The following is a 25,515-nucleotide window of genomic DNA, read 5'->3' on the forward strand; positions in this document are numbered from 1 at the left end:
TAATTAGTACGTCTCTTATCCACTACAGATGCATGAACCCCGATGAGTGGAGATTTGCAAAAGGTTTGTAGAAGTATGTACATATGTACATATAAGGCCCTAAAATCTGTCGTTCGAATAGACTATATATCGAAAAATGTACTCAAAAAACAACGGCTAAAGAAAGCAATGGTACAGCGAGATATCTCTTTGTTGGATAAGCAAATGGAAAGGACAAGGGCTTTCCTTGGTGTTTCACATTAGGCTAAAAATAAAAATAAAATAACAAGACCTTAAATAAATAATACCGCTATAAACATTTTCATGTTAATATAAAGTTTAAAAAAAAATCTGTAAAATAACCCACTGTACCCATTCAAGCTTTTTCACTTGCTCGCCTACACGTTCACACATCGAATGCGTGCAAACATACACACAAACACACACATTCGCACATACATATAGGCATTCTGACGAAAATCTTTGCGTCGTTCCCAAAATAGTTTGAAGGTGACTACGTTGTGTAGAATCTATAGCGGGCACTTTCGCATATACGCCGCTGTGAAGAGACTATGCCAAGTGCAAGGTAATTTCCTTATGCCATATGCTGTTTATATTGAATTTTTTTGTCGATAAAAGTTTTTCTTTGAGGAAAATTCGCAAATGCATGCGTGATAAAAGCAAACATATAAGCAAAACAACAAAAATTTGCATGAATGCAACACTGTACATCAGTGATTTGAAGAGTTGAAGAGCATGCGAACTATATGAAGAGAGTAACTAAGGTATTCTCTTTGAATTTCTGCTCTTTATGTTTTGTTTTGTATTGAGTATGAACAGCTGATTTCTTATTTGACGTCAGCGGCAGGTGCCAGCAATAAATGTGTTCGGTAAGAGTGAGTCGGTTTTATGCTACGATTGTACACATACATTTTGTTGTTTTAAATGGTGAAGAAATTATGTCAATAGGCACTTATTTGTTAACTTGCATAAATATATTTATCTCTAGTTATAATATTATTGACAAATAATATAATTTTATGCTAATTAATATGCTATAAAATTATTTCAATTGGTATGTGCTCGTAGGGTGTTTCGAACTCTTCTATGCTTCCACTCTGTCAATCGTGGCAAGTTCAACGCAGCAGTGTTGCCAGCAGTTTCTTCACTTTTTATATATACTATTTCATATACATTTTGTTTTGTTATTACTCTCTACTAGTCGTTTTAAGCATAAGACTTCTTATTTATTAAAATATTAAAAATAAAAACAATAATTTGCGAGTTTAATCAGCAAATCATTGTTATTCACATTACCAACTCCTCTTTGTCTCAACCTATTTTGTAGCGTTGGCAACACATTTGTATATTTATTGAAAGTGTATTGGTTAGCAGATATCAGACGTACGGTTTTTTTTTATCATCGTTTTTTTCATCTGTGTCGGCAGCGTTTTCGGTTTTCTCTATTGGCTTTTGCTCCGTTTTTGCTTTTATACATATCTGGAATGCTTGCAATATAATTCAAAATTCACTTAATATATTCAATATATATTGACATTTGCAAAATTAAAGTAACTTCGCTACACAGATCGAAAAACTTTTGCGCTTAGTGCTCCAAATTCCGGACAGAAACCTCAAGGGTGGTGCTGTGTGATTGTGCTGTTCAGTTGGTGTATTGAGGTGGTCGTGGAAAGGTGTTAAATAGTAGCCATCTAGTTCGTTGAGTTTATAAGCGGTCGCGAGGTTTGTTGTAAAAGTGCGAAATGTCAAATCAAAGTGAAAAGAAGGTGGCCGTGGCGCCTAAAGCACCAGCTCCAATTCCAAATGGGCTGAAATTCATATATGGTGGCCTAGCTGGTATGGGCGCCACATGCATTGTGCAACCGCTGGATTTGGTTAAGACAAGAATGCAAATTTCTGGTGCTGGTGGCGGCAAAAAGGAATATCGCAACTCATGGCACTGCATACAAACGGTGATAAAACGTGAGGGTCCATTCGGTTTGTATCAGGGTATTGGTGCAGCTTTGCTACGTCAGGCCACCTACACAACAGGACGTCTGGGTGTCTACACTTATTTGGTGGATGCATTCCAAGTGCAATTCAAACGTACACCCGGTGTATTGGACAGCATGGCAATGGGTGTAATAGCCGGTGCATGTGGTGCATTTATTGGCACACCGGCTGAGGTAGCACTCATTCGTATGGCCAGTGATGGACGCCTGCCACCAGCGGAGCGACGCAACTACACCAATGTAGTAAATGCATTAACACGCATTGTACGCGAGGAAGGCGTTACTGCGCTATGGCGCGGTAGTATACCAACTGTTGGACGTGCCATGGTGGTGAACATGACGCAACTGGCTTCCTATTCACAATTTAAGGCCTACTTCAAGAATGGCCCACTCAAGATGGAAGAGGGCATCGGTTTACATTTTTGTGCAAGTATGTTGAGTGGTTTACTCACAACCATCACCTCTATGCCGTTGGACATTGCCAAGACACGTATACAAAACATGAAGACCGCCGAAGGTGCTAAGCCAGAATATCGCGGCACCATCGATGTACTTGTCAAGGTGGCACGTCACGAAGGTGTATTAGCCTTATGGAAGGGCTTCACACCATACTTCTGTCGTCTTGGACCACATACTGTATTGACATTCATCTTCTTGGAGCAATTGAACAAAGTGTATCGTGATTATGTTAGCCGCAACAGTGGCGAAAAATCAACTGGATTGTGATGTAACCATGTTGGCAGCTAGTAGCGCGTGTGCCCATATTGTTGCTTTTGTTTGTGTTGTCGCATAAAGTACGTTTGCCTATATTCCAGTAGTGAACTGCAAATACCTATAACTATAAATTGTCTTCGAACATTAGATAACTAGAAATATTTTTTAGTTATGCAAGCAATTGTAAATCTACACGTCAATTGTTTGAGCAAAGATCTTAGTAAAATTATTTTGTACATGTTTATTTTCATTAGCATCGCAATGTCAGACCTACAGTATGCTTTAGTGTACAGAAATTTAAGTGAATAATGTATGCAGTTGTGAATGCACACTTAATTAGCACAAAAAAATGGAAACAAAAATTAATAAGAATAAGTTAAAAAAATAGTAAAATTTTTATTATTATTGTTGTTTTTGTTACAATACAGCCAACAAATGTTAATGATAGCGATTAATGCATAAAATACATAAGTGATTTCACTGGAATATTTTATTTTGTATTAATTTTATTTATTCTAGTGGCAAGTATATAAGCATAACTTGTTAGACTCTATTCAATATGAAACAATACTTATGTATGTGCAATTATGAGAAGTATAAATATATTTTGATTTGCGAAAGATATATACAATGATATAAGCTGGAACGAAAAACAAAAAACCGAAATCGACAATAAATTATAAATTGATAAAATGTAAAATGTGTTTTTAGTTACAATTTACGTTATTAATCTTGTTATATGTATGTAGTATCGAAAGACGTCTAGATACTTGAGTATGGCTTTTATGTGGGACGTCGATTTTTATCAATAACTTTTATTATGAATTTTTGTCTGACGCGCAAGTGTTATAACACTTTTTATAATTGTAACCAGAATTGATAATGCTTTACGATTATTAACTGTATACATAATTCATTATCAGTTAGTTTGGTAATGCTAATTAAATGCAATCACTTTTAGTAGCTAAATACAGGGTCTCCTATAACTAAACTACTTGAGAGCATGTATAAAATTGAAGCAATTTAAACATTATTTTGTGATCTTGTGTTTTTCATACAATTAGGGCTCTGAGTAATTAGAAATCTATATCTTTTCATATACTCTAAAAGAATAATATAAAAATATATTTTAAAAGAAGTGATTGTATTAAACTCCCTGTATTTCCAAATTGTTAATGAATAGCATGCACAGATAGGCATAAATTTAAAAATGCATTCCGTTTATAGCACGAACTGGTAGTAGTTAAATTAATCGAAAATATACATTCATATATGGTTTTTATATATTTCTTCCACCACATGTTATCCAATTTTTTTCAACAATTAAAATGCGTTTACATAATCGATTGAAAAAGAGAAAAAATAGGTATACCGCTGTTCTGAACTACAACCAAGGTTTCCAATAGAGTTCATTAGCGTTGCATTCGAGTTGATGCACTCATGCATATGTATGTCAGCGGCGACAGATAGCCAGTAGACAACAAAAATTAACTTTAAGTGGTATGTTTGTATGTATAATTGTATATGTATATGTATATTTGATATCCATAGGCATGCACAGACTCATTTGGGGATATTTTATTTTATTTTCCATAGATATCTACGAATGCACGTATAATAAATACAACTAGTTTATGAGTGCGTTACCTTTTTTTCTAGAATTGTGTGCATTTACTTATGTAAATTACTTGGAAAGCTTTCTTTTTTGTTGTTAATAGTTTATATATTAGTATTCAAACAAGTTTTGCCTTGGTTTAAAAAAATAAATAAATAAATAAATAAAAAAGAATAAAAACTTAAAAAATAACATTTATAATAATAAAAGTAAGATAAAATACAAAAATGATAATAAAAGCAATATAAATATAGTCGTAATATAAATATTAATATAAACATTCACATATGAAAGACATTAAATAAAAATTGCGGACATTAAAGTCATTTAATTAAAATAAAAAAAATTAAGAGGCATAAATGAAAGCTCATAAATATAAAATAAAATGTAATTCAAATATATTATATAAATATGTAATAATATTTACGAATTGACAAAATAAATTCAATTAATTCAATGACATTTTATGCAATGCAATGACATTAAATGAGGCGCAAAGTAATTAATTAATGAAGTTATATTAGTTAAAAAATTAATAAATTAAATAAAGCGTAGTGGAAGCATGTTGCTGATTATACGTGTGCAAATAATTGAATAAATTAATAATACAATTGTCAAAAAAAGAAATATAAAAACTTAAACTTTAGTTCTGACCGGCGACTGAAAAGCAAATATTTTAAATAATTTATGGACCCTCCATACAGTTCGCGGCTGAAGAACACGTTTTTACTGTCATAAACATGCATGCATATATATGTATGTACATGTGTTTATCTATGTATATATTTACATAATTGTTATCATCATGTTGCTGGGAGCTCGTTCGCTGTAGCTTAGCTATCTTTCACTAGATTTAAATTTTAAATAGTTTAAATATTTGGAAAAGCGTTAATGCATGTGTGCATATACATAAGTTATTAAAGAACCTGAATTAATATACATATGCATATACGTATGTATGTATGTATGAACACAGAAATATCGCTATAAGGTGTACATATATAAAGCATATTCCTATTTATAAACATACATACTTATGTATGTAAGTATAAGCTGCACGTAAATATTTTTAATTTTGTTGTACCTATATATGTAGGCATATTCGAGTACATATTCATATGTATATTCCATATTTTTCCACTTTTCTTTTCATTTTTGCTGCCAAAAAGTCTGGCAGTTGGCAGTTCCTTGCAATTTTAGTCATACCCCCGCATATCAAGTAGAATCGAAAAATAGCTTTGATCGCAGCTTCACTAGCAATCTGTGAAAATTATAAAAACACTTGAAAAGTGGTGAAAGTAAATATTGGATTCAAGTGCTAATTTCACTGATTATAAATAAAAAAAAAACAAAAATATTTTAATTTTTACTTAGCAAATTCTATTTCACTTGTTATTAATTCGTATTATATTGCAATCGCATGATTTCGTTCATAATATTGATCGTCATAATTAATACATTTCTTTATGTATTTTTAACATATATACATTTGTATGTTTGTCATAATATGAATATTTAGGTATATAATTCTAGTAGTTTGTGCGCTTATATTTTTTTACTAAAATTTCAGGCCATTAGTAGCTTTGTAGTGTGAATGTGTATGTAGCGAGTGATAAGATTTAAATGGCAAGCATTTTTATTTGCCGTACTTGTTAGACGCATTAAATATAAATTATCAGCAAGTGATTACAACTCTATTGTTGTTTTTTTTCTAACTGTTAAAAATATAATGCTATGTTTGCACGCTTGCATCTAAGCGATGGATTTTAAATAAATAATTCTATGAGTTTTCATGTTCATGTTCATGTTCATAAAATAAATGAAATTAAGTAAAATAAAATAAAATAAAATAAAATAAAATAAAATAAAATAAAATAAAATAAAATAAAATAAAATAAAATAAAATAAAATAAAATAAAATAAAATAAAATAAAATAAAATAAAATAAAATAAAATAAAATAAAATAAAATAAAATAAAATAAAATAAAATAAAATAAAATAAAATAAAATAAAATAAAATAAAATAAATTAAATTAAAATAAACGAAAATAAACATGAAATAAAAAAAAATAAAAAAAAACTAAAAAAAAAAAATAAAATAAACTAAAATAAACATGAAATAAAATAAAATAAAATAAAAAACTTTTTTCAGCTTATAAAAAGGCACATTTTTGCCGAAAAATATCAATCATTCTTACTTTCAATTGCCTCACATAGGTTTTTTGAGCTTTAAAAGCTTTCATGCATATTAATTTGCAACTCTTTTGATTCATTACGCAGTGGTAAACAGTTAATTAACTGTATATAAATAATTACCAACATTTGAATGCGGTTAATACCGATAAAAAGTGATTTTTTTTATTTCAACGCATTTTAAGTAACAGTTGCTTATATTTGTATGTATGTATGTACATATAAGCCTTGGACACGCATAGCAATAATACATATTTATGAAACCAAATGACTTTGGTTAAAAACAATTCATTGGTTTCACAATTTCCATGGTGTTAACCACCAATTTAAGTGCGGTCGGTTGATAATTATTGCTTTATCAAGTGAGAAATCAATTATTTCCAGCAACACTGATGACTGCACTGCTGGATATAAGTAAAATAATTTATTCCACGCGCATATTATTTATTAAAAATTTTACTTTTTAATTTTTTTGTTGGAAATAATAAAGCTGAATTAAATAAGGTACGTTTAAAGTCTTGACAAATTTGTTTTAAATTCACAGATATGTTTGATTCGCAAGGTTTACATTGTTCCAAAAAAAGCTTTAAAAATGTTTTGTTTGAGGCTCTCGTCCAATCTTAAGAAAGAACTGGGTAAGGCGTTATCAATTGTATCTGTTGTATGAAGTATGGAACCAATTTTTCCGATACTGGCTCTTAATAAATCTGTATTATAATGTCTGATAGCAATTATATCCTTAAGCAATCCCCTCCAAGCCTCACAGAACAGGAAATGCCTCAATTAGGCTTCGTTATAACCGAGAGCAACTTCATTGTAAAAAAGTGCTTTTGTTTTTTCTCTCAGCGCGCTTCTGACCCATGTTTTCATATTCGTGTTACCGCAAATAACTCCATGATACAACACAGATTAATCCCACACAGCCCTGGGGGAACGGAGTGTACGTGCCGCGTGTCCGGTGAGCCTGGTAATAATCGCAAATCATAACTCCACTGCAATAAAAGCAACCAATTTCCATTCACCGGACAGCCAATTGTGCACTCCCATTGGCGCGCGTATCAGCGTAATGCCGAAAGCGATACTCTCCGGCTATTTCCTGCAGTCTAACGGTGCAAGTGGCTATTGCGGATGTATGGAAGCATGTATATATGTTTTTGCACTCAAAAATACTATATAATGGAACTGTTGAAAAAAGTAGCACACGAAGAGTAAATAAATCCATTACGTGATGTTTCCGGTTTCCCATTCGACCATTGTCATTCACCAACATTGTTGCTGTTATTGTGATTTTGTTGTTGCTATTGTTGTACTCATATATCCTCCCTCAGGACCGCTGGCCATTTTATTGCATTATGCATTGCGATTGCTGTTTTTATTGTTATTGCTGAGCTATGATATTTTGTATTTCGGTTATTTGTTGAGTGGAAGACCCTTCCCTCCTCTTCCGCTTGGTCTTGTTTGCCATTGTCAATTGTACAACATATTCTCGCTTCCATTAGCCTTCGCTTCTGATTTTTTTTTGCAAGCTAAGTACAATCTGCGGATGGTGCTCATAACCGCAAATATCCTTTGGAGAAAGTGTGCTTGATTATCGGAATTGTTGTCGGTACTATGCATCAATCAACAGCAGTAGCAAGCAGCAGCAAGCAGCCGTGTTGCCCAAGTAATTCGTATGCAGAAATCGACACAAATCAAGGAAGTAAATATGTTTGTACATACATATATATACATATATACAATATGTTTTGGCGGAAATTGTGTGGCGTTCGAATTCGATTGGCTCTGCAAATTGCATCCTTCACACACACACACCGCCACTCTCACGCACATCCTGAGACCAACACACAGCCATGCAAATAATTACAAATTCTCGCATCGTTCCATATTCTGCTAAGTCATCAATCGAATCATAAGTATTTAAGTGTATGTACTTCAGCAGCAATTCCGTGCAAATAAACCATTTCGCCAAGCACTCATCATATCTACCACTATGTATTTATACTGGTTGCTCTTTTATGCACTTATTCATCCATTCCTCATCCATCAATTTTGCTGATGCTCGTTCAATACATTTACTGTGGACTTGTGCGCTTTTTGTGAATTATGGATCAATTTTGATGAATTGTGAGGTTGGAGGTGAACTACTGGGTGGAAATATCTTTATTTTTGGTAGACAATGTAAACGTGCCTATTTTTTGGGTGGTAGCATATTTTAATAAGTAAAGCGTTGGTCATTCCTTGTTTTTTCGTCAATTTTTGGCCCCTAAAATTCTTCAAGATTCAAATAATAACAAACAGGTGGTAAACATCGATTTTAATCTATGTAGTTGCTGTCGGAAATATATCGAAATATCGACTACAGCGACCATCTCAATTTACTTTTCGATATCAGTTTAATTTTTAGGGTATTAGCTTCCACATAAACATCAGTCTCGTTGATTACCTCTTCATCGTCGCAAAATTTCTCACCAGTGAGCACATTCGTAAGAACCGAGAGCAGGAAATAGACCCTAAGGAACTGATTTGGAAACAAGTTGATGATGAACCAATTAGAAATCTAATTCACTGATTTTTGCCAACTCTTTCAGCAATCAGCATCAGCAATCTCTATAAAATTCTTATCATATATTGAAATTTTTAGGGATCCCTTCAAAATTGCAGTGCTGTGTTGATCAACTACGACCGAATACTCTCTTTATGACCTTCTTCGTATTTATATGTTTTTTTAATCAACATTATATTGGGAGTTTATTATTTTTGAAACAAAATCGCTTAAGCTCTAAGTAGAACTAGAGCTCAGTTTGTTGTTGTCGTCTGGTGGATGGCGTTCGCATACTCTGGATCCACCGCCAGTTCGCTTACATTTCTGATGACTTGGATCGCTGCTCCGCAGTTCCGTGTCCCTGCGGTTTCTTCTCTTGGCATATACTTATGATTGCTATATGGCTGGGGAGAAGAGGCTCAGGAAGCTCTTCCACGGACGGATCGAAGCTCAGAGGGAAGGTGGAACGGATAGTTTTTTATGGGAAGCTTTGAAAAAACTTCTGGAAGAAATAGTCTTTTGATCCGTTAGTTGTATTCGGGTGCCACAATAGACAGTTGAGCTTCTTCACGAGAGGATCAAAGCGCAGCGGGAATGTGGGAGAGGGAGTTTTCTGTCGGAAGCTCTTAATCAACTCAAAGGGGAGAAGGTTTTTGAACCTTTAGAAGTATCTCTATAAGTGAGATTCTCTGTAGTCGTGAAGATCTGCAACTTGTCCTAATCTAATCTCACCTAATATTTTGTAGCTGAGTAGAAACATCTGACTTCTCGAAACATGTAGTTACTATTATTGCACTTAAACCGTTAGTTGAAAACTAACTGAATTACTACTGAATTTATTAGCAGTCATCTGAAACTACGGCCATATCGGTGTAATAAGTTCACCCAACGGTTATAAAGTGGAAACTCTAGTACTGTGTAAGGCTTTCGTGGCCATTGTAAGCCTTTAAATTTAATCAGGAGCTTTATATTTCACTACGACAAATGTTTTAAAATTATTTTAAAGTACGGATAACAAACACATCATTCCAAACTGAACGCACATCCATAACGAGTAACATTTGTTTGAAAGAGCGCACCCTTTTTCAAGCAATGACTGCATTTCACTCGCAATTCAGGTTTATATCATATACCGCTATGTATTTACCTAAAATTGCTAATCGTAAAATCGAAATCGGTTGGCCATAGCACTAAAAATAACATAAATTGTGAAATTGCTTTGCTCCCCCCACTCACATACTTATCTATATGCAAGCGCAACCACACACACACGCGCTGGCGTCCTGCCGCCGACAATGCGAAATTGTGTTTAGAAAAATTTAATATATTGAAAAGTTGAAAAATGCTTCTGCTGCCATGCCACGCGGTGCTACAAGCGCTGATTTTTCCGACTAAAAGCAATCTTGCGTTTGTGCGTCGGTGAGCATGTTTGTATGTGTGTCTGTGTGTGCAAAACGGAAATATGCTTTCCAATATGTGCATGTTTCCCCACTTATACATACACATATACATATTTCCATATGAATGGACAGACAGGTGACCCCCTTCGCGCATAACTCTGCATAGAACCGTTTTCGTATTTGTGCATAAATGTCAAGTCAGATGACTTATGCGGTTCCACAATATGACTTACCGCCATTGCTGCTGCTGCCATACAACAGCTATTGGTTTCTTACTCAACTGCGTTGGTTATTATTATTTGTTGTTGGCTTTTATTGTAAAAAAATAGAAATAAAAAAATTGAAAATAAGCAACGGTAAAAATCAGCTGCACGCTTTGTTGTTTGAGTTTTATGTACGCAAGCAGAATATTTTGCGTACAGGTGCGTTGTTGGCCGTGGTTGCCATTCAATACATATGTTATGCATGTAGATTTATTTGCCATACGGAGATAATGGTTGTTGGCAATGCATGCACATCACATATATATAACGATATTAGGGGTGTTCTATTCAAAGGGGAAATAACTCTTTTTTGGTATATATCAGAAATAATTGTTATATAAATGTCAACCCTACTAACTAGTAAATCCAATGTCTGTCTGTCCGTCCGTCCGTGCAACGGATAACTTGAGTAAAAATTGAGATATCTTGAAGAAACTTGACACACTTGTTTCTTGGCACCATAGGAAGGTTGCTTTCGAAAATGAGCAAAATCGGACCACTGCCACGCCCACAAAATGGCGAAAACCGAAAATACATAAAGTGTCATAACTAAGTCATAAATAAAGCTATAGAAATAAAATTGGTACAAAGGGACATATTTGGATGTAATTTTTTTCGGAGAAGTGGGCGTGGACCCGTCCCCGTCCTAAAATGGAGGATATCGGATTATAACCACGCCCACCTCCCATACAAAGGTTATGTTGAAAACTACTCAAAATGCTTCAATTCAGTAAGGGAAAACACCAGAAACCTTAAATTTCATTATAAAGAAGGTACAGAAGGGCTCCACCCAAATTGGTATACAAAATTTTAAGCGGGTGTGGTTCCGCCCACTTATGGGTCAAAAACCATATCTCCGAAACTACTCGAACAATATCAATTAAACATGGTTTGTAATATTTTCCTTGCATCCCAATGATATGTTGTGAAAATCGCCTCACAACCACGCCTACTTCCTATATACCAGAACTTTGAAGACTATCTGAATCGTTTACTTTACAATATATAAAGTAAGCACTAGTGAAGATATCGGTGCAGAACTTTGCACAAATACTACGTTTATAGTGTGGCAGCCCCATTCTAAAAATCGCCAAAATCGGCCCATATGTTTTCAAGGCCCCATATATCGAACATGAGAATCTCGGTGCTTCCAACCTAATATTAGGGTTTCCAACTTTCAATGGGCTTTATATAAAATATATGACGAATATGTGGGTTAAATTGTGTATTATATAATATTAAATAAATAAATTGCGAGAGTATAAAATGTTCGGTTACATCCGAACTTAGCCCTTCCTTACTTGTTTAAATTCAAAATATGTGGCAACCCTATTTAATATTTTTAAATAAATCTACAGCAATGACTCTGAAATATTAGTATGGATGGCTACCCTATAAATATTAAAAAAAAAAAAACAAAATTTTTCACAATATTTCATTATTTTATCTCAAAAATTTAATATTTATGTTTGAAAATGTGGCAATATTGTTAAAAATTTTTTATTAAATATGAATTACCGTACATTTTATTATAATTTAAAATATAGCTTTATGTAGTAGATTTAAGAAAAAATAATAAAATAAAGTGGCAACTCTGTTTGTTTTTAAAAAATATTTTGAAATACTTTTTATTTTATAACATATGTTGGTGTTTTAAAATTATTAATTACTAGCCAATCTTATTAGCAAAGCATTCGTGAACTTTTCGAATTACGAAACAACCAGCTATTATGATGTTACATTAGCGAAAGTTAACGAATGAGATCTGATTCATGGCTTTCTTATCGCTTGCTCCTTCATTTCCCATTAAGGCAGTAGTCTGCTTTACAGGCTTCAAAAAATCGGTTTTTTTGTTTTGTTTAAATCTCTTCCAAAACTATCCAAGAATATGTCTTTAAAATTCCAGAGGCCAATTCGACATATTTTCGAAGCTAGAGCAGTTATAGTGGCCGAGCGTCGAGCAGGTGCGAATGCTCAGACAGACTTTAAAGCGCGTTTTCTCGAGTTTTCAATTTCACAAGTGTTAGAAAACGGTGCCGCCGATAGCAAAAAGAATATAAGTCCGATCGAAAAAAAACCAAAGTGATCTAGCTTCAGTATTAAATTATCTCCTATTTGAACTAAAAAAGTTGGATTGTTATTTAAACTACTTGTTTTGCAACTTAAAGTCAATTTTTATTCTTAAAAAAGTGATTTTTTTTTCAAACTTCAAAAAAATTTGGAATTTCATAACTTCTTCGGTATTTTTTTAGTTCATAAAGAAAAGAAACTTATAAAAATCAAAAAAAAATTGGTTCGACTATTTCACCGGCACCGATTTACAAGTGCAGACTCCAGGTGCTCCAGAAAAATACTTACAACTTTGTAAAAATTTCAATATTTTTTAATAATAAATATTGTTTTTTAAGCCTTAAATATAGTAAACTATCGTAAAAAACGCTTTTTTCGGCTTCTAAAGCAGACTATTGCCTTAAAATGCTTTTTAAACAATTCCATTTAGGTTGTGCTTAATTTTGAAAAAAATTTACTCACCTTAATGCCACCTATACCTATTTTTAAAAGACACCTCTTGTATTGTATTGTATTGTGCGCCAGCATCTGGTTTGTTCCACGTCGTATTCATGTTATTGCATGGTTTGCACTTTTCCCCTTTTATTGCTTTAACCAGATTGTTGTTGCTCATTTCTTTGCTTATTGTTGCATTTTGTCAAATGGCGAGTTGCTATTTCTTCATTCGCTTGTGGGCGGAAATACAATTTTAATAGGAAACCCTATGGTTGCCTTTGAACTTGTAAAGCATTTAATATCTACCCACGCTCCATGTGGGTCCATGTGACGTCTGCGCTGTTATGAGAGTGCGAGGTCACAAAGCTGTTTCAAGTTTACGAACATATGCGGAGGTTGCATTTGAGACTTCTAACCGTGGGTTGTTATTCTGCAGTTAAATTCAATTAGTTGATTTAGAATGTGAAAGATGGACGGAATTCTTTAGCGTCACAATCGGCTCAGTTTTCTACGAATTTTTGATGATTCATGGCTTAATTACGCTTCTTATATCTTAATTTCTATTCAGTTATGTAAAGGCTATTAGAAATAGCGCCTTTTTATAATCTCGCAACATGTTGTACAGAGTATTATAGTTCTGTTCACATAACGGTTGCTTGTATCACTCAGAAATAAGAGAGTTAGATATAGGGTTATATATATATATATATATAAATGATCAATATGACGAGAGGAGTTGAAATCCGGATGTCTGTCCGTTTGTCTGCCTGTCCGTCTGCCTGTCCCTGTCCGTAGGTCCGTGCAACGGATACCTTGAATAAAAATTGAGATATCTTAATGAAACTTGGAACACATATTCCTTGGCACCCTGAGGAGGTTGGTATTGAAAATGGGCGAAATCGAAAATATTGCCACGCCCAAAATGGCGAAAAACCCTATAAAGTGTCATAATTAAGCCATAAAGTTATAAAAGTAAATTTTGGTAAAAAGGATCACATGTTTGGATGTAATTTTTTTGGGAATGTGGGTGTGGGATATTGGTGAAAAATTAATTAAATTTTTCTTGGAAAAATTAATTAAATTTTTCATATTGTTTTTTTCAGAAAAAACCGACACATTTGACTTATTACGGCGAAATTGATTTATATTTTTCACAAATAACGATATAATTCAAAAAGGGTAACATTTATGCCCACGAAAAAGCATTAGTACACTCTATTTGGTCCATTTATGCTCAATATTGTATTTAATATATTACAGGCCACTAGATTTGTCAATAAACTGATGGCATTTTTTTATATTTGCTAAATAAGAGACAATTGAAAACTTTAAATCGCTTTCCTGAAAAATTGACGTTTTTGAGTTATGACACTTTTCAAGTAAATGAGCGATATGTACAAGAGAGTTGAGGTAATTCCTGGACCGATTTATACTATTTTTGGCATCAAGCAATACACGCTCAAGATTAAACGCTCATTTGATTTTGCTAAGATATCTCAGATATGTATGTATATCCAGTATAAAGCCCATGGAAAGTTCGAAAGTCCTAATATTAGATATATTGGAATATATTGGTAAAAAAATTAGCCATTGCCACCAAGGTCCTCATGTTCGATAGCTGGGGCCTTGAATGGTTATAGTCCGTTTTATCACAACTCCAATGATGTATTTGTGCAAAGTTTAAATCCGATATCTCCATCGGTTATTGATGTATACATATTAAAGGGAACGAATCAGGTGAAACTCAAAATTGTGTTATATTGGGAAGTAGGCGTGGTTGTAAACCGTTTTGCTCATTGTCTATCCCTAACATTAGGTTAGCACAGAAATATTATGTATCAAATTTGGTTGAAATTGATCCCGATTAATTCCTGAGATATAGTTTTATACATAAAAGTGGGCGGTACCGCGCCCATTTTCCATTTTTATAGCAATCTGAGTTTAACCCTTCTGTATAATATTTTCTATAAAAATAAGTGCTTTTGGTGTTTCTTGATTGAGTTAATGTACTTTCAGTAGTCAACATAATCTTTTTATGGTTGGTGGGCGAGGTGGGCATTTTCCACTCCACAGAATATTTCACTTACATTGTCAAGTAAGTCGCAGAAATGTCAACGCTGCCACACATAAATACAAGTACATGCAACATCTTGCATGACATTTCCTACTTTATTTAACCACGAAAAAAATGCCAACAAAAAAACAACAACAGTAAATATATATATACTTAGCATTTTGCTATCTTCTGCCTTGGCTTTGCACCATGTCGTGAGCGCAAATTGTTTGCGTGTGTTCAACTGTCTGCGGCGTGTCACGCAAAATGTAGGACGTTTCGTTTGCGAATCTTCGTTGGCACAAAAAAATAACAGTTATTTTAGAGGGAGAGAAAAGTCTACAGCCAACGTGCCCGTAACATAATGTTTATATGCCAGACTATTTGACTGCCTGCTTACTTGGTATCTCCTATGCATTACCGTTACCATTACCTCGACTGCCTTCGTGCGGTAATTGAAAGATGTGACAACTCCGAATTCACCCCACGAGACGCTCATAAAGCCATGAAAACGCATTTCCTCTTGACTGGAAATTGAAGTGCCGAGCGCCGAGTGTGAAGATGTGGATGCCGGCAAGTTAGTGAAATGAAAATTTCATTCGATCGACCTAAAAATTGTTTGCTTGCTAATTTTTTTCACTTTAAGGAAACCTCCGAAAATTATTCAACTGTAAAGTAGTCTTACAAAAAAAGGGTTACCTTTTCGTTTATCGATATGCATATACCGTTATTTGTGCGCCCACACACCAACCAATTGTAGGTGTTTATATTTTGCCACTTTATAAAAAAACAAATTTGTGTAGTATCATCAACGGGGTTATTTTGTCCACAGAGACTTTACTAGTTAACCCCATTTTTTCTTCATAATGCGCACGTTTATTAGATAAATACAAATATTTGCCATACATAAACAGTTACTGTTGTGTGTGTTTGTTGGTGTATCAGCTCATGTGTAAGAGCCCTTTGCACTTTGTTGTGTGCTTCGATTTTTTTTGCTTTTCAGTGTGTCGCTCATTTAGCGCTGGGTTGCCGCAAAGGGTACACCGGGTCGTATACGTGACTATTTGTAACAGTTGAAAGCATTTATGAATAACCGAAATCTTTCTTTCCCATTGATTGAATTTGTTTTGAATTTTAAGTGTAGCGTAGTTGATTTTCTTTATTGAGTAAGCAGAAACTATGCGCTTTGGGATTTATTTACTTACTTTACATTTATTATTCATATTATTAATATGATAGTTTAGCTGAGGGTTGGGGGATGTGTCAAAGGGTGCGCGCATTTAAGCTTGTACAAAAGTAATTGAAAATTTAGTTTTTGAATTCTATTGTTATGCCTTGAAAATAAAATCGGTTTACAACCACCGCTACTTCCCATATAATATAATTTGAAATTCCATCTGATTCGTTAAATTGTCCAAATCGAATTATAACAATTCAAGGACCTAGATACCGTACATGTGAACCTCATTGCTTGCGGTTTATTTTTTATCGAAAATCTTTCAGATATTCTAAAGAAATTCAGATGAGACGTTATATATCTAATACTAGTTATTAGGTATCATTGCTTCTTTTTGCTCCCATATACTCTACATTAGGATTAGGATTTTCAAACTTCCAGTGGACTTTAAGTGAATCTTGGATATAATATAGCCTGGTAGCGAAAATTAGTTCCAGCCCTCATATACCATAAATAAAGATTTCCGTATTACTGATGGACTTTATGCCCCATATAGTAGTTGTGTGTTATCTTAATAAAATTATATAAATAAATTACGAGAGTACAAAAAATTCAGTTAAACCCGAAATTCCCTTACTTGTTTATTGTAATTTAAATATTTTAAGCGGATAATTAATAATTGTATTGACTATATATGGCTATTTTGCGTAAGATTTATGGTCCTCAGAACATTGGCAACGGCGAATACCGCAGACGAAGGAGCAATGAGCTGTACGAGTTATACGACGACATTTCAGTTCAGCAAATAATAAAGAGACAGCGGCTACGCTGGCTAGGTCTTGTTGTCCGCATGGACAAAACACTCTAGCTTTGAAAGTTTTCAAAGCAGTACCCGCTGGAGGAAACCGAGGAAAAGGACGACCTCCACTCCGTTGGAAAGACTAAGTGGAAACTGACTTGGCACCACTTGGAATTTCCAAATGGCGGTAAACTGCCAAACGGAGAAATGAATGGCGCGCTTTGCTGGATTCGGCCATAACCGGCTAAACGGTTTCTACATCAATTACATACATACATATATGGCAATTTTTCTAAATTAACTATTGGAAAAGTTTTTAAAAAGTTTTTGATAAATATTTCGGAACACCGAATAGTAAATCTTAGATTAAAAGCTTACATGAAAAGACTGAAAGACAATTATAATACTGACCCCGTAAGCCACTTTTCATCCACGGATAATAGGACCCGTCTCTAAGATAGTCGATTTTAAGAACCCGAAACGGCTCTGAAGTAATGATAGAAACATTAAATAAGTGAAAATGGAAAGAAATATTGCTATATTGCTTAAAATTGTTAACTCTCTGTCATAGTTCACCATATCTGCGTACATTGATAAATGAATTTATTTTCCTTGAACTCTTGAAATTGTTCAGAGAGAATACTTTTTCAAACTAAATATTTTCCTCAAAGGTAGATTCTCAATTTTATATAACTTTAAGTGGTGTTCAATCTAATAATCTTTGTAAAATAATATTATTATCACATATTTTCAAGGGCTACTATTTATCAAACCAAGAAGGACGATTTTATAATTTTTCTAAGAATTTGGTGGTGGTTTCCGTCATCATCTCTCGACTGTCTTCTTCTATAGCATATATCTCTTAATGGTTTGACTAACAAATGGTTATTCTTCGGCCCTTAATCATATATTATATACAGCATGTACATATAGTCTAACTGCGACAACATTCAGCGCCTAATTTTAAAGCGCTCTTCGTTGACCTAAGTAGAAGTTTAAAGAAAAAGTGGTCAAATGGGGCTACCGCTGCGCAATGTGGCGATTTAACATCATTCATCAGTATTCATTAATCACATACACATTTTGAGAAAATTTCTTTTTTAACTTTTCCGTAGTGCCAATCATGGAGAGATTACTCAAGATTAATAAAATTTTTTTCTTTTTTTGTTTAGAATGCCTACTTCATCAGCTGCTAATTTTTTAATGTTTAACTTTTTTTTAGATTTTTATATTTTTCTCTGTATTCTTATAATGCTAAGAAATAAGTTATAAACAAGTAAGGAAAGGCTAAGTTCGGGTGCAACCGAACATTTTATACTCTCGCAATTTATTGATGTAATTTTATAAAGATAACACAATTCGACCCATATATTCTGATTAAAGTTCAATAGAATAACGAAAATCATCATAAATAGTATATGGGGACTGAGGTAATTCCTGAACCATTTTCACCACCAACATACAATATATCGAAGACTATACGCCCACTTAATTTTATATTATCTATAATTATGTATATGGGATCTGGGGGAAGTTATGACCCGATTTTAACCACTTTTGGTACATAGACAAAATGTGATAAGAAAAAAATTCAGAGGGTATGAATTACATTAAAATATCTGAAAGATTTACCGATATTTTCGGTTAAAAATTACCCCAAGGCACTGAGTTCTTCATGTTCGATATCAGGGGCTTTGAAAAGTCAGGGTCCGATTTTGACAATTTTTCCAAAAGTGATGTTACAGCTCAAATACAATATCTGTGTAAAGTTTTATTACGATATCTTCATTGGTTCTTAATGTATATATTATAAAGTGAACGAATCCGAAGAATTCAAAATTGAGTTATATAGGGAGTAGGCGTGGTTGTAACCCGATTTCATTGAAATCGATCGAGTACTTCTTGAGATATGGTTTTTGACCCATAAGTGGGCGACGCCACGCTCATTTTCCATTTTGAAAAAAAATCTGAGTGCAGCTTCCATTTTCCATTTCTTATATGAAATTTAGTATTTCTGACGTTTTTCGCAATTATTTTACTGAAGAAAACTCCTATTTGGATAAATGTATGTTTTGAAAGGTATTCCGTAAAGTAAGTGAAAGTACTAAGTTAAGTTTACTTAAAAATTATAATTTTTGTTTAAGAATAGAGTAACTAACTTCTATTATAATTGTCCATGAATAATATATGAACATCTACATTTTATATATTTAATTCATTCAATAACAATATCTCTTTGACCTTCAATTGCGAATGAATATCATATTGTAACGAATAATATATATGTATGTATGAAAGTATGTACGTATGTATGTCAGAACATTTCAATGCTGCGAGCAATATTTGCAAGGACGGCGCCATCATTCCGTTAACAATTCGCACATTTATTATCCTTAAAACAAATTTGTTCTCACACGGAAATGAATTATTGTGCATAAATTTTTTATTAAAAAGCATAACCGAGATTCATGCTACCATTTAGTGTTGCTGCTGTTGTTGTGGTCTGGCTGGGAGTGCGCCAATAAAGTTGTATGGCAGTTGGTTGGGTGGTGCAAGCGAAAGATGCAACCAAGTACACGGATCCTTGAATTTGTGTGTATATTTTTTTGTTGTTGTTATGCGTGTGGCAAATAATTTTGATATGGCAGCTTAATAAAATTATTTTAGTTTTTTGTTGTTGCTATGTTTTCTCTGTCTGTTGAGTTCCATTTGTTTCTATTACTTGCCTGAAGAACTTCTTGTTCTTAGTAGAGCTGAACAAATTGAATAATGAGTAACATTTCCCACGCGACTAACGCCCTTAATGCGTTAGCTTCTTTCTTAGCTTTGACTTATTTGCTCGCCAACATTGACACTTCACCTTGTACGCGAGGAAGGTTAATAGAGAAGAACAGCGAAGAGTGAGAGACAAATAATAACAAATAAATAACATTACTAGATTTCATTGAAAAAAAAAAAACAATAAACAACAACAACAGCAAATTGTAATCTGAAAAGTATGCTTGCTCACTGAATCGTATTTAACTGTCAGCCATAAGCTTCACAGGACCAATCCAACAGCTTTACAACGGCTTTGATACTCACACCCACAAATGTTAACAGTTCAAGAGTTCACTGAATCCCTACGCTCTCTTCAAACCAAAATTCGAAATGCAAACAAATCCACCAAAAAAGAAACTACCGAAAATTACTCATTATTTGCCATTCCGCTTTCGTCTTCGAAATGAGTTTAGCAACTTGACGAAAATTACAATAAACTTGCAACAAAAACAAATTATTGTAAAATGTCAGGACGTCACACAAGTTACTATGTATCTGCTGCCTCAGCTGTGTTGCAAAGTAATGAGCGTTTTCTCTAAACTCTCCTTTTTTCGCATATTTCTTTGTAAGTCACTCGCTCGCTCGCTCGCTCGTTCACTCACTCACTTGTCACATTAAAGTTCATTTAAATGCAAATGCGGATTTCGAACCACGACTACATATGCACAGAATTTACATGTTGACAGCGCACAGTGTAAATTTATGATAGGTCCCATTTGACAAGCAGTTCTTTTGTGTGGTAAACAAATGTAATTTTTTATAGATAGCCATTCAAGGTTTTTGATTTTTTGGATAATTACAAATTTCTAAGTACAAATATTCCGACATTGAGAATGTCATAAAATATCATAAACTTGACAGATATGAGAACTTCAGAACATTTTTGAAAGAGCATTGACAGGTTATTGAGAAGTTAAACCGCATAACTATGTCCTTTACAAAATTAAGACCAATATTAAAATTGATACTGAAGGTCCATTAAATACCTCAACCTATAGATGCTTTATAACCACATTCATTGATTCTAATCAAGAATATCTTCGCTCAAATATATTGATACTTTAGAAAAGCTAAGTTAAAAATATGATCGTGCCATTTTTTGGTATCGCCAATTCTTTTCGGTTACCAAACTCTGTTCTCTGAAATAAGAATAACACAACTATTCTCAGCTTGTTCAGTAGTCTAGTATGAGTACCACAAGAGTTTATCAGAGTCCATAGTGCCATACATATCTTCCTCTTTGGGATTCCCGTTTCTTGTAACAACAATATTCGTATTAAGTTGGTTCCAGCTGAAACTTCTGTTGATGAATTCGTTACGTCATCTGCGGTTAGAAAGTTGGTTTATAAGATTGTATTAAAATTGATTTATTGTATAGAGTGGATAATGAGCTTTAGTTCCAACCAGTAGAGCTCCCAACGTTAATGTCATTGAGAAGAAAGAAAGCAGTGCTGATCTAAGAGAGGATCAGAACGAAATACATATATCACTTATTTCATTGAGGTTATGAAAGATGTTGCTTGTTTTTATACTGTTCATTGCATGGCACTGAAGAAGTGACGCTACAAGAAAAAGTGTGATCGAGTTGCTTTCTTCTGAATTCTTAGTATGAATGAAATGTTTTCAATAAAATGATTTTTGATCTTACAAATAAAATGAGAGATCTGTATAGTGAAGATGTGTTGAATCAAACAAACGACTAGCTTAAGGGGTTAGGTGGGTTAAAGATACATGAGTATTCAGCAGTTGGTACCCCAGCTCCCACGATGTAACAAAAAATAGCTCTTGTTCTGGACAGCATAACTCATTATTGGTTCATCCGAAATCAATAAACCAAAAGCATTTTGATGGTACAAAACGATAATATTAAAATTTGATTTATTGACAAATTGGTAAAATTTTTGCCATATATTGGCTCAAAAAATAGTTGTATTCGTTCATTAACTAGATAAGTGATTTCCAATAAGTGTGGAAAAATTGAAGAAAATCACTTCATAACTTTATGCGGAACTTCCAAAGGGTATATCCCTTAGAATATTACTCGGATTGATTCGATATTTTTAATATTGTAAACATATTGTATTATTTAAAAAGCCAAAAATCAGATTTATAAATTTTGAAACACAACTAACCCCTTAACCCTTTCATGCCCAATATTGCCTATAGTACGTATCGGCTTTTAATTCTCGTTATTTAAATATTTTGTCCAGGTGTTTTTTCAATTATGTAGACTTATGTGTTGTGTAAGCTTACAGTTATTTTTTTTGTTATGAGCGTGTTCATTCAGTAGGCGTCTCGGCAGAGTGGAATTGTCAAAATAGGTTTCACGAAAAAAGTTATACTGAAGTCGTTATACAAAAAGTGTTCAAAAACATAAAAATAATTATTTTATTTCAAAACAAAGTTAACTATATAAATAAATATGGATAAGAGAGTTATTAAAAAAATAATCATTAGAAAAATGTTTCGTTTATCTACACTATTATTATAAAGAGGAAAGATTTGTATGTATATTTGTAATCAATAAGCTCAAAAACTACTGTGCCGATTTCAAAAATTCTTTCAAAAAAGACTCCGTGATGGAGAATCTAAATCTGAAAATGAAAATCGTCAAAATATTAGAAATACAGCAAACAAAAATATCACGTGACCTTGATGTGACATCAAGTGATATGGGCGGGGTCATTGACCTGTAAACAAAAATATCACGTGATCTTGTAATGACATCACGTGATCAGGGTCTGGTCCTTGATCTCACTCAAAAATGTAAACAAAAATATCACGTGACCTTGAATTGAAATCACGATATCTGTGCCGGGTCAATGACCAGCAAACAAAAATATCACGTGACCTTGATGTGACATCAAGTGATATGGGCGGGGTCATTGACCTGTAAACAAAAATATCACGTGATCTTGAAATGTCATCACGTGATCAGGGTGGGGTCATTGATCTCATGGGTAACCGGATATGATGTTACCGGAACCGGAAATGGGGCACCCGGAAACGGATATGTATAACGATATTGCCGGAAACGGAAATGGGGTGGCTGAATATTGGTTACTGAAACTGAAAGTGGGGCATCCGGAAACGGAATGAGCCAACTGAAACAAGATATGGGATAACCGATGGAACCTGATATGGGAATGATGTGCCGGAACCGGAAATATTTTACCGGAAACGGATGTTCGATGTAGAGCTGTCGTCAAAATGACGGAAGTGGAAATTGGACAGGAAACGTCCCTGCTCCAGAAAGTGCCTAGTGACGGAAGCAGCGTCAGCTTCAGAGCTTAACATAAATGTCCTGTTCATAGAAGACTTCGGTTTGTATCATTTCCGCTTCCGTTATGAGACTTCCGTTTCCTGTAATCGTTATCGATATTGGTATAAAGTTTTATTCCGCTATCTCCATTGGAGACCAAAGACTAGAGGATACAAAGGACTTTGAAATGTTTATCTCTTCATATTTTAGTTAAGACTAATCTATATCTGATAAAAAGAATGTTACCTCCACTCATTTTAATTCGGGCATGAGAGAGTTAAATAAACTAAATTTGAATGCAAGAGCTCTGCTCTCTCGAAGACGATCTCAATCTCAGAGCAATATTTAAGCAATTATGTAATGCCAATTTTTAATAAATTGGTAGATCTAGAGGTTGTTGTTGTATTTTTTACTGTTGTAATGTGCGTTAGGTGACTTTTCCTGGCAAATGAAAGTAATATTCCCTTTTTGTTCAAGCCATCATCTGGTGCCCTTTACCACATACATACTCATGGTTGTTATTATTGTTGTCGTTGCTGCTCTTATTCATGCAAGTGCATATTAAGTGCGCTCGCTCACTTTCAATAAAACTTGTTGAAGATAACGTCAGCAGTGAAGTACTTACATTGCCCCGAAGTTGTGCATTTTATCAGCAACAACAACCAAAGCATGCATGCAAACAACAAAGTGCAACATGCAACATGCCACAAGTTCTTTGATATGCAATGAGCATACTGACGGCGATATATACACACATACATATGTGTATGTATGCAAATAAAAGTGTGAGTTCTTACATACACAGCCATTCAAACACTTCAGAATGCTTCGGCAAGCAGCTAGTTGGTAGTTGGTGGCTGGTAAGCTGGCAGCAAGTGGCAAGTGGCAAGTAGTAAAATACCAAATGTGCGCGCATGCAACAAAATAGAAAATGTAAATCCTTATCTCTCTCATACGAATCTCTCATATTCAACTAACAATACTCTGCTGCTGTTGGCGTTACGTGTTGGTGGAGAACATATGTATTTGTGTGGATGTGTAGGTGAGAAGAAACTAGAATGATTGGTGGTGAGAGGGGTGAAAGGTCGTGTAAATGCGTTACAATGTTTGGTCAGTTCACAGAAGTATCTCTACGAATATGAATATATTCACTAGTGTAACTCTTACCCCTTACAGACACCCTTACATAATAATATATGTGATTGCCTTGCAGTCATTTATCGTCCATCTTCACTATGCTTTGAACAAAAGTAAGGTAATTGTAAGACGATTTGGTAAGTGGCTTCATATGCACACACACTATCTACAGATCTATTTCTATTCTATATGTGTTCGCTGTATAAGAAATGTTGCACAAACAGTTAACTAAAGACATTGTAAATGATATTCTACGAATTGGAGAGAGAGCTCGCAACCATTTTTATTATCTGCACGAAATGCGAACATATGCTACTATTTTGCTATTTTTATATCGTCTACGATGCTGTGTTCAACTGAATGCTTGGCAAATTGATACGAACACTTTGCGATTAAATTTTATATTTTTCCAGTTTATCGAAAGTGTGATGGTGAATTTCTGTTTTAATGCTTTGGGGTTGCTGTGGCGCTTTGGGTGTGTAGTTGCAGTTTCTTTTTATCTGCAATAAATTTATGAAGAGTAACTTATATGCACTGTACAGGAGTGTTTGAGTTTAAAATTTTTAATGGTTGCTTATTTTAGAGTAGAAAATTTGGAAGAGGTAAGAGGATACTACGATCCTGACAGCTAAAGCCTTAAAACGAGTAAAATTCAATTCACCATTTAGTTTTACTTTACGAGAATGAGATCCATTCATAGCAACCATTAAACCTAGATTAGATTTGATTACCATCTAATCTCGTCACGTTAAGAAACCTTAACAGTGTTCCAGTTCTGATGAACGTGATACTATCTCTTTGTGAATACAGAGCAACCATTACATGATTCCTTTTCTTCGTGATCGCGGGGCAGTTAAGGAGTAAGTACTCAAGTTCCTCTACTAGGCCACAGAATCCGCAATGATCCGACGAGTAGATTCCTATTTCGTGTAGATGGCACCTTAGTCTCCAGTGGTCAGTGTAAAGTGCCACTAGTTGTCTCAGTTTGTTTCTAGGGATTTCGCTATTAATTGTTTAAATCTTTTCAGGTTATATTCTCTGAG

General features: G+C 34.0%; 2 protein-coding genes across 4 annotated transcripts in view; both read left to right on the top strand.

Annotated features, from left to right (window-relative positions):
* The window catches only part of LOC105209215 (pickpocket protein 19), a 210,694-nt gene that overhangs the window by 19,649 nt on the left and 165,530 nt on the right, over positions 1-25,515 (top strand). The gene's annotated exons all lie outside the window — the stretch shown is intronic.
* On the top strand, positions 1,388-3,405 carry LOC105209140 (mitochondrial 2-oxoglutarate/malate carrier protein). The gene has a single exon (XM_011179377.3). The coding sequence runs from the start codon at positions 1,743-1,745 to the stop codon at positions 2,715-2,717; it is 975 nt and encodes a 324-aa protein (XP_011177679.1). The 5' UTR covers positions 1,388-1,742; the 3' UTR covers positions 2,718-3,405.

This window comes from Zeugodacus cucurbitae, chromosome 2, assembly GCF_028554725.1.
Source record: "Zeugodacus cucurbitae isolate PBARC_wt_2022May chromosome 2, idZeuCucr1.2, whole genome shotgun sequence".
Lineage (NCBI taxonomy): Eukaryota > Metazoa > Arthropoda > Insecta > Diptera > Tephritidae > Zeugodacus > Zeugodacus cucurbitae.

Excerpts from the sequence above, each read along its gene's own strand:
- LOC105209140 (XM_011179377.3), top strand. The coding sequence starts at position 1,743 with ATGTCAAATCAAAGTGAAAAGAAGGTGGCCGTGGCGCCTAAAGCACCA.